At 34.7% G+C, this 14,189-nt stretch overlaps 1 protein-coding gene across 1 annotated transcript in view; it reads left to right on the forward strand.

Annotated features, from left to right (window-relative positions):
• LOC131028201 (choline/ethanolaminephosphotransferase 1) overlaps window positions 1–14,189 on the forward strand; it is a 55,618-nt gene that overhangs the window by 1,276 nt on the left and 40,153 nt on the right. Inside the window, exons 3-8 of the mRNA XM_057958449.2 lie at window positions 1,634–1,643; window positions 1,789–1,839; window positions 2,462–2,539; window positions 9,093–9,168; window positions 9,259–9,281; window positions 9,379–9,479. Of these exons, the coding sequence (XP_057814432.1) occupies window positions 1,634–1,643; window positions 1,789–1,839; window positions 2,462–2,539; window positions 9,093–9,168; window positions 9,259–9,281; window positions 9,379–9,479 (339 nt within the window). The remainder of the gene's footprint in view (window positions 1–1,633; window positions 1,644–1,788; window positions 1,840–2,461; window positions 2,540–9,092; window positions 9,169–9,258; window positions 9,282–9,378; window positions 9,480–14,189) is intronic.

The following is a 14,189-nucleotide window of genomic DNA, read 5'->3' on the forward strand; positions in this document are numbered from 1 at the left end:
ATACATTGTGACTTTCCATACATAAATGATAAATGATAAATCCATAATTATTAATTGCCAATGCCAATAAATATTCATATATCGCAAATGTAATCAGTAAACTAATAACTAAAGTCTAATATCATATTCATAATTTGCAAAAAAGATAATATTCAAGTTTCAAGTCTTTTTTAAAAAGTCATAAAGGGGCGAATTAGAGTTTTATTATAAAAATAAAACTATTTTAAGAAGTCTTTTTTTATTGTTTTTTTGACCCATGGCCGTGTTTTTTGGAAACTACAGGCCTGGGTTCACGCGGGTCCTCCTGGGTTCACCCGGGTCCTCCTGGGTTCGACGTGGGTTCCACCCGAGTCCTTCCCAGGTGGCCGGGTTCCCTGTGGGTCCTATGTTGGCCACTTGGGAAGGACCCGGGAGGAACCCAAGGAGAATCCGTTGAGAACCAGGACTGGACAAGAACCAGAACCCGAACCTAGGCCAAAAGGGGAAGAACCGGTAACTTAGGATTTTAATAATGTTAACGAGACCAAGCGGTCTAAGGGACCAAGAGCTCCAAAAACAACACCAATTCAGGTTTCTCTCCATGTCAGTTCTCCTTTTATGCATCTTGACTAAGAAATTCGTAGTTTTGTGAAACCTTGCTTCCTCAAACAGCTTACTCAGATTGTCCACCTTCAGATTGTTTTCAAACTGCTTACGGATATCCTCATACGCCACACACTCCATGATGAAGTGCCACTCAGTTTCAACCGCTCCTTTACTGCAAAAGATGCAAGTCCTTTCTTTCCACTCTTCTTTGAGAGTTATCCATCTACACGTTTTACATCGAAGATGATGTGACCTTGTCCTCAACTGAGCCATTAAGACTTTAGCCTTACCCTTGATTTCAGCACTTAAATAAGCCTTTTCATCATGCGTCCACATGGGATTCAATTCTTTAACATAGTGTGTCTTCTTCTGGCCATTCTGCTTTGTCCACATGGCAGTCCTAAATTTTTCCAGCACCCAAATTTTTATCTCCTCATTAGAATTAGGACAATCTTGCCAATGAATGTCCTATTTGTTCTTCCATTTATCATTTTGCTTTCTCCACGTCTTCTTCCTGTGTTGTAACTCCTTCATAGTAACCATTTTAGATCTTTGATTTATGGAAATAGATCTTAGTGCCTTAGATTTTCAAAACTTAGTCTTATCAAATTGGTTGCAGTGAAATAATGTCAATACTGCAGTGAATCTTTGTACTATTGAAACTCTTATCACGTGAGAGACAAAGTTATCCCCAACTCTTTGATTTTCTTGGTGGTAGGTTTGAACCTTTCCATTTGTTTTGACTTTGTTAGTCAACTTATTTTTTTAGACGTCTATGGTTCCATGGATAGAAGGAACTTGCTGAGGTATTGGAGATAAGTGACCTTCAAAATTCTAATGTCATTCACGGCTCAATAAGTGTAGGTAAGACTTAAAATAAATCTAATTGATGTTCTGTTGCTGTGTAGCTCAAGAGAGGTAAATTTCTTTTGCAGTCATCAAAAGCAAATTTAAAAAATTCAAGTATTTTTGCATCCTCAATCTATTGATATATTTAGCTAACTTTATCTTTTGCTTTTTTTTTTGCACATCTTGTGAATCTCAACAGGCCCAACATGGTTAGTATCTTGTGTGGAACTCTAAATCATTCTGTCAATTATCATTGTGTCGTTTATTTTTGTTTTTTTAAATAGTCTGCAGTATGATGAATGGCTTTCATCTTTGGAGTTCTTACTTAAATTAAATCTTCTATACCTTTTTCAGATCACGCTTTTGGGATTTTTATTCATTGTTACATCGGCTTTTCTAAGTTATGTAAGTATTAATGCTCAAATTTCTGCGAATGAAATTGTTTTGATCAATTATTTTAAGTTGCACTTTATCATTGGTTGTGATAAGTATGCCTGCAATTGTTGAATGTTCCTACTTGTTTTATTTGTTCCATTTGTAGCTGCTAATTTTCTATGCCTTATTTTGTACTGGTGCAGATACAGCTTTTTATTGTTCTCTGTATAGGTTTTTCATTCATTTTATTCAGGGGAACAAATGTTCCATTTATGCACAAGCTTATTATCACGAAACTAAGACCTTGCAGTAGTTTTAGTTTCTGTTGTATTATCTACTTTAATTTTGGGATTTGGAGGTGATCTGGCATCAATTTATTTTTGAAACTTTGCTTGGTTATGTTGTCAGCTTTCGGTTATTGTTGGTTTTGAACACAAACTCCATACTTGGAATTATCCTATTTTTCTTCTCTTCATCATATGCATGTATGGCTTTGTTCACTTGAAATTTCTAGCTACAGAATTTTTGCATTTTCAGAAAAGAAACAGCATATCTTTCTTTTGCAAAATCTTATTTAACTATGTGGTACTGAAGCAGTTTTGTACTATCTTTTATTTTTCTGACTAATCTGGGTTTTATTTTGGTGTCACAGGTGTATTCACCTCAACTAGATTCCCCACCTCCCAAGTGGGTTAACTTCATGCATGGATTGCTTTTATTTTTATATCAGGTTTGTTTTTTCCCACTACGTGATTTCTATGCTGTCTCTGCTAGTCCTTTACTTAAAGATATAGTTTATGATCAGTAAATTGAATAATTTTGCCTATGATCTGTAATTACTCCAATCATATGTCAGAAAAAAACTGGTCATGTTGTACCATGTCACTGTAAACAAGGTTGCATGCTAACAGAAAATAATAAAATGAGTGTCTTGAAAAGAAACGAATAGTTGTTATATAAAATATAGAGCTGAGAGACATCTCCATAACCTGGGGTTGGATAGCACAGCCGCATATTTAGAAATATCAAACATCGACTAATGACTACTGCTTAAGTGCCAAATGTAACTGTGCACAGAATTGACTTACAATCACCACTTCCATGGGAAATTTTTTTTGTTAGGTCAAAATAATTCATTAAATGAAAAAATGTTATGTTTTGGCACACAACATGCCCCCTTTAATTAAATCATCGATCCCGGTGTTTGAGGACCAGATAGAAGCCCAATCATGCATTTTCATTTTCTTCTGAATTTTTATGCATGCCGCTTGCTGTCCATGTTGAATTTCTGTGTGCCACATCATTTTCTGATTTTGGATGTGTTTCCATTCAACATAAGTCTCATGCAAGTCGTATACTGATTCCACATGTTGTCAATTCTGGCCATTATGTTGTCAAGCACAAAAAAATCAGGAGGGCTATCACGAGGTAAAATGTTTTGTCTGATGTGGGTGTGTATGGTTACTTAATACATGATGGCCTTCTTGCTGCTCCTTATGCACAAATTTGACTTGTTCATGTCTCCCCCTTTACAATAGTGGCAAATATAGTTGTTCTCTTCCAAATAATGCCTTAATGTTCTTCTCTTCTTCCCAAAAGAGACAAGTCCTAGGTTTTTGTTTTTCAATTAGGTTTATTTTTGTACAATAACTTTGGTTAAAAATGTTAAGGGAGTGATAATATATCATACTATCAGTGGAAACCCCTCAAGATGGTTCAAATTCTATGTAAGGTGGAGTAGATGGTAATGCTGCTCTGGTTGCCCCTAGCAAAGAGTGGCTCCTTTTTGAGGATAGTTGTTGAATTCCTCGGGTGGGAAGGCTGCAAGTTTCAAATTGTGTGTAGAAGTTTGTGTTTAAGCCTGTGGATGGTTTGAGGCCCTTGTTTCAGAAGGGAGGTTTGAGACACTTCTCTGAAGTGGTTGGTGTAGAGAAAGAACTAGATCTACTTGCTGCATTAGTGGTTTTGAAGGATGGAGTGGTTATCACTGCTGATGTTTCTCATAATGTTAGGAAAGGAGGATTAGAGCAGATTTTAAAAAGTAGCATTGAAGATCGTGATCTCGGAACTAGGTGTGGAGGTTATAGAAGAAGCTGAGTATCATACAGATATGGCCTTAATTTGCAAATTCAACAGCCTTTGCTCCAGTCTACCTGAGCCTCACCAATGGATAACTAACACCTTGAATGAATGAATGAATTCTTTTAATAACGTCCACGAGGCCAAACGGCCTATGGGACCCCACGGGTAGCCAGCAAAAGAAGAGTATGCAAAGACCAAAGAACAATCTGCTAAACCTCCTTTTCCATTTCCTTTTGCATCTTGGATCTTAAACTGTGTAACTTGATCAATAAATCTGCGACTCTTATTATCTTATCTTCTTCAAATGAACTGCTCAAGGTGTTTACATTTAGCATGTCAATGTAGTGAATTCGGATACCATTGTAAGCTGGACATTCCATGATATAGTGCCATTCTGTCTCCACAACCCCTTGGGTGCAATATCTACATTTTCTATCTGCCCACTCCTCTTTAGGTATCATCCATCTCCTGGTTTCACACCTAAGTTGATTTGAATTAGTCCTGATTTGAGCAATTAACATTGTTGCTTTCCATTTTATATCCATTCCAATGTAATTCTTTTGTGTATGGTTGCGTGTAGGATTGAAATGTCTGATATAATATTCCTTTTTTCTCCCAAGTTGTCCTGTCCACATGTTTTCTCTAAACTTTCCTTGCACGTACTTTTTTATTTCCTTTATGTTATTTGGGCAGTCACTTATGCTAATACTCCATTTATTCAACCACTTAATGTTTTGCTTCATCCATGTTTTCTTTCTTCTTTCTAGCTTCTCTTCCGCTGCTATTTTTGGCCAACGATGTGTCTCCTTGGTTTCTACTCTTTTTAAATAACTTAGTAACCGGGCCATAGCTGCTGCCTCAATAGGGAAAGCCCCCGCTTCTGCTAGAACAATCCTTTCTTGAGGAACCTCTTTGTGATTTAAAAATTTATGCTTGTGTACAAGGATTCTTTATTATTGTTTGTGAATCTGAAGTAGATAGAGGTAGTATTTTGGAAAAAGGTTCGTGGGCTTCGTGGAATGCATCTCTTTTTATAAAACACTGGTTCCTTCAGTTTGGGTCTTGTACACTTTTGGCTTCCTTCTTCCCTAGAAAGCATTGGCAACTCATCAAGTAAATTTATTTCTCTCTCTTTTGAAACTCAAAGGCATTCTCATTCTACCTATGCATGCATTTTGGGTGAACTAGACTTCTATGTGGGTCTTCATGCAGACATTTGGTCAAAGAGTAGGAATTACATATGGAAACAACCTCTTTCTTATGAGAAGCAGCCAGCAGGTTTTCAGATGTTGGAACTAGTTATGTATCGGTCAATTATTGGGCAAGAAAGCATTCTATCCTGACCTGTCTCATGAGGATGTGCAACAACTTATGGAGTTATCTTTAGCCTATGTGATAGTATGTTCAACATAAATTTGGGGGAATGCTTGGTTTTGCTTTCATTCTTACTGATGAGGATCCCCTCCCCATTGCCCCCAGATGAGGGTGTGGAGGATGAGTAGGCTGTTAATATTGAGATTGCCCCTCCCAAGATTCGAGGCTGGACTATGATAGTAAACAGAAAAGAAAAATCAAAGAAAAGGACCTCATCCCAAATGATTTTAAGATCTCATATGGAAAAGTATTTGGGGAAAATGTAATGTTCTGGTTTGCCTTTCAGTGGCAAGGGCTTCAATACTAGAACCCCCAACTATTTAATCTGAAAAAAACATTGGTTGAAAATAATTAGTTTTGTAGTGCCTTACAAGCACAAATAAAATGGGATACCAAAATGTATTGGCCCTTTCTTTAGCACTGGAAAATAATGATGAATAGTAGTCAAAGCTCTTAGATTTGAAGTACAAGTTCATTGTTATGAGCCAATCAAAACTGGTTGTAGCTCTTCCAATCCTTATAAAATCTGAAGCTGAAATGGAACAGGAATTCTAAATCTGCATAAATTTTAGATAATTGTAGAAATATTGAATCCCAATGCAAATTATGTTATATAAATTAAAATTTAAATAGCTGGAAACTACAATTTTAAACACCTGGAAAGCACACAAAAACTATTTTTATAATATTACTGGAAATAGAAGAAAATAACACATAACCGAAATACAATCACTTTCCTTGGAGAGTGTGGATGGCAACTCCAACTAAAAAGCTTCTTTCCTCCAAAAACATATCTAAATCTCCCGTGCCTCTTGCATGTGTGATAGCTGGTTTTCTTAGAAAATGTACATCAGACAAACCAAAACCAAAATGGCCCACATACTTCGGCCCCACAGACCAACAAAAGGACAAAATAAGAAAAGCATTTTCTTTTGGATCCATATAAATGGTCCCACCGCAACCCAAGGTGTTAATGCTACTGAAGCTTGTTATCATTGAGCATTGCAACATTTAATGCAACCTAAAGGATCTATTAAAATAAAGGTCAATAATACAAAAGACCTTTTGTAATCTGGATTTTGAGGTTGTACTCATGAGGGAAGAATAATATGAATCCTTTTGCTCTTGTTTGTCTCTCTATTGTCTGGTGTTATATTTAATACCTACTCGTGAAAGATCTTAAGTCAATTTATGCAGTGAGAACTTCTCGAGTTCTCTAATTTTGTAAGAGTATATATGGTTATCACTTTTGCCATGGGAGTGAAAACGAAGGAGGGTTTGTTGTAAATCTCAACCTTGTGGAATGTAATGACTTCAATTCCATTCCTGAATGATTGAATCAATTTGCTGTAGATAACCATTCTACCTACTCTATATACATACATATTATATACAATATAGTAGCGTTCCATTTACATGGAGTCATAAAAAGTGTAGATGGAATTTAATTGCTTGGGTTAAAATTGGGAAAAATCTTTAGCAAAAACTTGGAAACTCAAAAACAATGTACCATATGTAAAAATAGAGAAGTAAATAGTTTTGTTATATTTTGTCAAATATTTGGCATATAAATAAAAATATACTTTTTTATTAGATTTTTTAATAATTTATTAAAAACAAATTAAAAATTATGGATTTGTATTTATCAAACTTAATCATGATTTTTTCCCCAAACACAAGCCTTGTTACTTAGGTTCTAGGCTACCTCTTTCTTTTTCTTGTTGTTTTGCATGTTCTCTAATGCTTTCTCTTTTCAATTTCAAATGCTTTTGCTCTCAAATGCACCATTTATTGTCGTCATTCTTTTTGAGCATTTGGTTTAATGCTACTGTTGTTTATCATAATTGTAATTTCAAGTATGCTGTTCATTTATGCAATATTGAACCTTATTATTCTTGTTTTCCACACTAGTTCTTTTTTAGATTCTTATGGTCTGTTTTTGCTAAACTTTATTTATTGTAAGTTGGCTACTTACACAATTCACAAATTAATTCAATAAACAATATTTTTTCAGATTGTGAAGTCTTTAGCCATTCTCTTTCTTGCAGTGGTGTCAACCATGATTAGCTTTTTATAGCTAATAAATTCATTAATTGTACATTCAAAAAGACTGGATGAAACTTTTGGCTTCTGATATTTGGTTGTGTCGCTAGTTTGTTGCATTTATTCTAGTTCTTTGGTGCATAGTCTTGTTGCTTATAGTTGAATAGTTCTTTTTGTAATGCTTGATATTTCATGAGATTCTGTATATTTAATCTGATTGAGGCATGCAATGAAGTTTTGTAATGTTCCCAATTTTAAGGTGACAATAAATTAAAATGTTTTTTATTAACTTGTTAAAAAATAAATAAAATATTCAAATGATGACTTAATATTAATGAATTTAATTAAATAAGAATAAAATAATAAAATATTATTGTAAGGTTACTTTGTTAAATAGAGTTTTCCAGTTGGCCTAATCTTCTAGATGTTTCTTGGAGGACTTTATAGGGAGGTCTTGGGGTTGTAGCAAAGGCATGCTTGGATTTGATAAATGGTTTATAATTTCTGGAGATGGAAACTGTCACGAGTTGGACAAAAGGGCTGGACAAAAACCTAGTTCTTCCAAGGGATGGATTGGTGGCTTGTGAAGTCTTCTTTTGAAGACAAATTTGCAGGAATAAAGATATTTATAGGTTAAGGTATTTTATATCTTTATTTGGTTGGATAAATAAGATTATTTTATTCTGATTAATATCATTGCTGCTTCTTCCAATATATGCAAATTATTCCAATTGAGTTGTGGCTTGGTGGAGTATTGCGACTATCATAAGGACTGGTTCAAATAAAGATTATTTGTTTCTGAGTCTGGATTAATAATTTACTGTTGGGTCCAAACCATTTTTTGGTTTCATTGAGTACGCGGGAAGCATTAAAACAACGATAGAATAGTTCTCCCGTGCTGGCAGGGTCATCTTCTCCTCTGCACCGATTTCCTTTGAGTGGTCCTGTGGTTTTACCATTGCCTGGTCTATTCATTTCTATTGCTGACAGTTTATTTAATATCAGCAAATTGGTCTTATAAAGCCGGTCTTGATCAATGATGACAAATTATCTTTCTGGAGTTGGGGCTTGATATTGTGGGTTTAGGAGCCGATAAAAGTATTAAGGTTGCAGCTGAAGAAAATTATATATTTAAGGCAACTCATTTACTGAAAGCCTTTCTGAAGCAGTTTCAATCGCTTGGGCATGGATTAAATTGTTGAAGCTTATCAGGAGAATTGACAGAAGAAACACATGCTAAGACTTGAGTATACCAGTGGTAATTATTGTCTCTGTAAAAACAACGCGTCCTGGCTTGGCGACTTTCAACGCCAAGGTTATATCGTTGTAAATCTCCTGCAGTGAAATAAGGCAATCCAATTTCTGTTAATATCTGTGCAAGGTTGGGAATTATTACTATTCTATCTCTGCTTAATTATCAGTCTGAATGGTTCTGAAAAATGATTTATATTTTGGCCAAAGTATTTATGTCTGTCATACTAGAAATCCTTAGATTGAGAACCGAAAGCAATATTTATTTATTTGAAATTGTCTATGAAAGGAAAAGTAGTAGTTTTCAGTTTAGGGGATATTTCAGGTTTGTGGACCTTTCCATCTTTTAATTTTTACTTAAATATTGATGTGCTGGTAAAATGAGATTCGGATATGTACCTGCGACAAGCTGATGTGATTGATATATTTCATAAATGCTAGGTCATGTGCAATGAAGTTTCAGTTGTCTGTCAATTGCATGCTCAGTGTTAAGAATACTTAATTAATTGTATTTGTTCTTTTTAAACATGCAGACATTTGATGCTGTGGATGGGAAGCAAGCTAGAAGGACAAATTCATCAAGTCCATTGGGGGAGCTTTTTGACCATGGTAAAATGCCATTTTTCTTCTTTGTTTGTCTCCATTAACCTTATAGCTACTTTTATTCTAATTTAATTGTTTTCTAATGGCCTATTGCAGGATGTGATGCACTTACATGTGCGGTATGGAATTTTGTTTAGTTGAATTCATTCATGTGAACTTGTTTGTTATGATATTACTTATCTGCAAACAGTTATAAGTTTGCTCTATCATTTGCAGTTTGAAACGATGGCCTTTGGAAATTCTATTATGAGTGGAAGGCATACTATCTGGTTTTGGGTCATTGCTGCTGTGCCTTTCTATTGCGCAACATGGGAAAGGTAAGCTGGAATATATGAGATTTATTATTTGCATTAGACAAACAATAAGCAGCCCTCATCTTATTTTTTCAATTTTTTTTTAGCTTGTGTTATGCTGTGTCATATGGTGCTTACTTGTTGCAGGATGTATAAGAATTAAAAGGCAAACTAATGTTATAGTTGTGTATCCAGATATGTGGTAATGGAGTATGCAAAAATGTAGGATGGGTACTGATATGCTCTAATGTATATTGTGCTCAATATATAGAAGTACTAGTGGTAATAAAATAATTTACTTTGAATTGCTGGCTGCCTTCCTTCTGACCCTGCCAACTTCACTCTTCCATCCACCAAAATTGTGATCTCTCTCCAACCACCTCTGAATTGTCTTTGGCCCCTCACTCAAGGAAATCATTGCTGCATCCTCCCCTCAGTTTGACTGAACAATCATCTGGTTTGACTAGTTAATCTTCCCATTCTAATGACTAATAATTCGTAATCGAAGTAGTTGAGATTCAATTACATCCACAAATAACTGAAGTCTCAAGTTAGTTAATTGAGTGCTAATCTCAAAGAAGACTCCCTACATAGCTTGGCCTTTTTCTCCTTTATGACTATGCCCTCTTCAGGCTGGCCTATCTGCTGCCTGCTGCTGTGCACAGATCTGGATCTACCACTGTCGCTGTGAAAAACTAGGTGAGATACTCAAGGTCAAAACTCTTAACTAAAGAAATCTCTGTCATTCTCTCTGTAATCTCCCTTTTTGGGATATTCCCGATTTTTGCCCTAAAACAACAGTTCCAACTTAAGATGAGAATTGCAATAAATTAATAAATATATTTTTATCAAAAATGAAAAAAATATTATAATATTCAACTTATAATTATATGAATAATCAGAAGATAGAACTTATCTTGATTTTCTGTAATAATTCTCCTTCAGACTGTCTTGTCGAAGATCAATAAATCATAGCACAATATTCAATTGATCAAGTCGTGAATTCTCCTTAAACACCTGGCAAATCTGCTGAGTTAATAGACCCTGCCCCTAACTCAACAGTGACAAAACCAAGGACCCCGCCCCTAGTTTCTCAAAAGTAGGAAAAAACCCTGCCCCTCCAAACCTTAGCCCACCTCAGTTTGCAAGTACTAACTAGAATTCAAAATCGATATCTTGATGTATTTGCTAGATTATTACTGATTGCTTCATTTCTTTATTGTCATTTCTTGAAGGATTGATGAGTGGATGCTTAAATGATACTTGAAGGAATTGATGGTTGAATGATTGATATTTGAATGATTTCATGCTAGAATGATTGATGCTTGAATAGTTGATGTTTGAATGATGGATGTTTGCATGATTGATTGATTGTTTGCTTGATTCCTTTATTCCCAATTAGTGATTGATGGATGATTGAATGATTTCCTTTGATGGATTCATGAGTGATGATTTAATAATTTGTTTTATGCTGCTTCTGGATTAGACTGTGTGCAAGTTTTTTTTTTTTGATTAACGTTTCGGATCACACTCCACGATCCATCATCAGAATGAAAGAGAGCTAAAAGATACATGAGTGATGATTTGCCATATTGGTGAGTGATGTTTGAATGACTGCTGAATTGATAGAGTGATGATTGAATCCTTGGAATCTTCTCTCCTTTATATTTTGTTGGTGAAAGAGCCACCACCTTTCACAAGAATTGAGTCACCGCCCTTCATTGCTCCCTTTGAGAATATTAATTTATTTCTTCATTCCCTATTTATGATTTATTTATTCCTTGCTCGATGATCTCTCAAGGAAATGATCTCCCTTTTTATCTCATGTTTGAGGGAGTCACAATTGTTCATACTATGTCTTTTGACTATTTATTAAACTTAATTAAATATTAATTATATTATATTTTATTGTTATTTTTTATTTTAATTGATTATAATTAATTATTAAATACAATTACCAAAAGGGGTTCTTGGCTTATTCCTGGATTTTCTAAACTCTAACCACATAACAAACCCTCACTCAAACAACATGCTATAAACAATATAAAATTCTCGTTATAAACAAGCTAATCTAATTTAAAAATAAAAAATAAAAAAATATGGCCATACAAACACAGTTGAACTGTTCATTGATCATCATCAGAACTCTATACTTTCACAGGCTTCACCAAGTTAACTTGTTTATGTACCAAGTGTTAGTTTTAGGCAACACACTCGAACATTTTTTCATTCTTCAAGGACTTTCATGCAATCTTAGATTGCTGGAGTTCAACACACCACCTTATCTAATCCTAATATAGAGGATACTTTCACCAACAAAAACTATGCATGTGATGAACCAACTAACAACTACTAGCAAACTATAATAGGCTAAAATTAATTCTATCTACTAACTTAGCAACCTAACTTAATCATACACATCACCAACTATGATGTGATATTTCCTAGCATTTTCAAGGTTAATAAAGTTACATGACATTACTGCTTCATCACTGGTTGCATGGGTGTTGCTTGCAATGTTTATGGCTATATTTACATGCCATGATTTTGACTTTGAGGTTATGGGAATGGTGTAATTTGAAATAGTGTTCTGAAAATTTGGATGAAGTTGACATTTGGAGTGTCAGTGTCATATCATTCAAGGTCTCAATTGCTGTGCAAGAAGACAGGATATCTTAATCGCTTCACAACAAGACATCTTAGTTGTTGTGCAAGTGCTATATATGCATGAAGAGTAGCTTTGTCTTTTGTGTAGCTGGCAATTTGTTTCCTTATGGTTGCAGTTTGTTTTCATTCAGGTTTTAGTAGTGCTGATTTTACTTAATGTCCGTGATGCTTTATTTTACTTCATTGGAGGGGACTGTTATAGTCTATGTGCTAGCTGTTTGATGGATGATGAACTGGCAGGTGATAGTGTTTTGACGGCTACATAGGCAGCCATTGTCATCTGTGTCAATTGTTCACCTTTGAGTCAATGAGCTGTTGCAAGGGTAGTGGTTTGTAGCCAAAAAACTATTGATGTGTAATGTCTCATTTTTATGGCTTTTCCAATATTCTAGGCAACTCCAACTTTCTTGGAGAGTGCTAGACTTTTCAAGAGATAATTCTGGCAGTGGCAGTGAGTTCCAGAATTTAAGGCCAGTCCCGTGGTACTTTTCAGGTACAGTTTTGACTATCTGGGAGCTCTCCACACTTCTTGGAGAAGCTTGCTATTTATGGAAAGCACCAATTTTACAAGGTTCAATTTCTGGAGCACTTGAGAATATTTCGGCGTGGTCAGAATTCATTTTCAGTCCATTCTAATATTTTCCGTCACTTTGGTTGCATGTGCGGAAAAAATCATTATTAAATGTAATTTTTGAAAAGTTTCATAGGGGGTTATGAAAGAAGGTTAAGGAGACTCATTCAAATTCATTCTTGGTTGTTCATTTTGGTGAAACCCTCTTTGGGAGTCTGAGTTATTGTTCAACTATTAATCCTAGGACGAAAACCCTAAGGCAATATTGGTTTCGTGGATGAAAACCCACCTAGCCAATCTTTGGTGGAATCATTCAGAGATTACATGTGTGCAAAATGAAACATTGAAGATCATGCTGAAGAGTTGTATCATTTTATCAGAATTTTGTGTTTTTTCTTCGGGAAGTTCTATTGCCAAATTTATTGGAGATTTGTGCTGAAAGATAAAGTTATTTTTAGGTTGGTATGATACAAATCGAAATTAAAGATTTCAGTTATTTTTGCCAAAAAAGTATATTTTTATGATTGAAGTGATTGAAAAATAAATTGAATGAATGATTCAATAATCGGATGATTACATTGAACGATATACACACGTATATATAGAGGTTACAAGACGATGTTCTATAATTAGAACATAACGTTAAAGTAAAAGATTAAAGAACTAAACACTAAATTAAGCGTGAAAGCTAAATTAAGCTTAAAAGCTAATTAACTAAAAAGAAAAAGCTAAATGCTAAATAAAGCTTAAAAGCTAATTACATAATAAAAAGCTAACTTAACAAGCTAAATAAGTCGACAACTTAAAATAGAAGATGACCATTATAGAAGATATTAATATTATTTTAACACCCTCCCTAATGGTCATCGTTTCAGGCTTCAGTAATTCGTGTGTGCCAGATCTCTAATTCGCATGTGAAGGTTACATTCGCTTGAAGGTTACTCAGAAATTTCTATAGTAGGCCCATGATAGCCAAAAAGTCTATGAATGGCAGATGAAGGATGAATTAATCCAATATATCTGTCAATCATTCCGGGTATTCATTCCATTATAAGTTCAGTTTGCATGTTAAGTGTTTGACAAAATATTGATATACAGTTGATTGATAAATGAAGTTATAATTTCTGAGTTTGAAATCAATTAATGAGTTCTTGCTAACTGTTTGTTAAAACGCCTATGCAATATTCAATGCCTACAAATGTTTGTGACTATTTGCAGTTATTTATGATCATAAAGTTCAGAAATATTGAATATTTTCCATGTTCCTTAATGGTGGTATTGGAGCAGTGTATCCAGCCAGCCTTTGAGTTAACAGTGAGAAGATCATTTTCAGATTGCTTGGGGAAGTGACCATAGCAATATAAAGTCATTTCAAGAATCCATGAATGAACTATTGCAGGTATTTGGAAAATATCAGAAGGACCTAACAACATTCAGTGCCAAGGACCAAACTGTATTCCAAGACATCTCCTTCCAGCCAATAGAAGAAGAGTATT

Source organism: Cryptomeria japonica, chromosome 1 (assembly GCF_030272615.1).
Source record: "Cryptomeria japonica chromosome 1, Sugi_1.0, whole genome shotgun sequence".
Classification (NCBI taxonomy): Eukaryota; Viridiplantae; Streptophyta; class Pinopsida; order Cupressales; family Cupressaceae; genus Cryptomeria; species Cryptomeria japonica.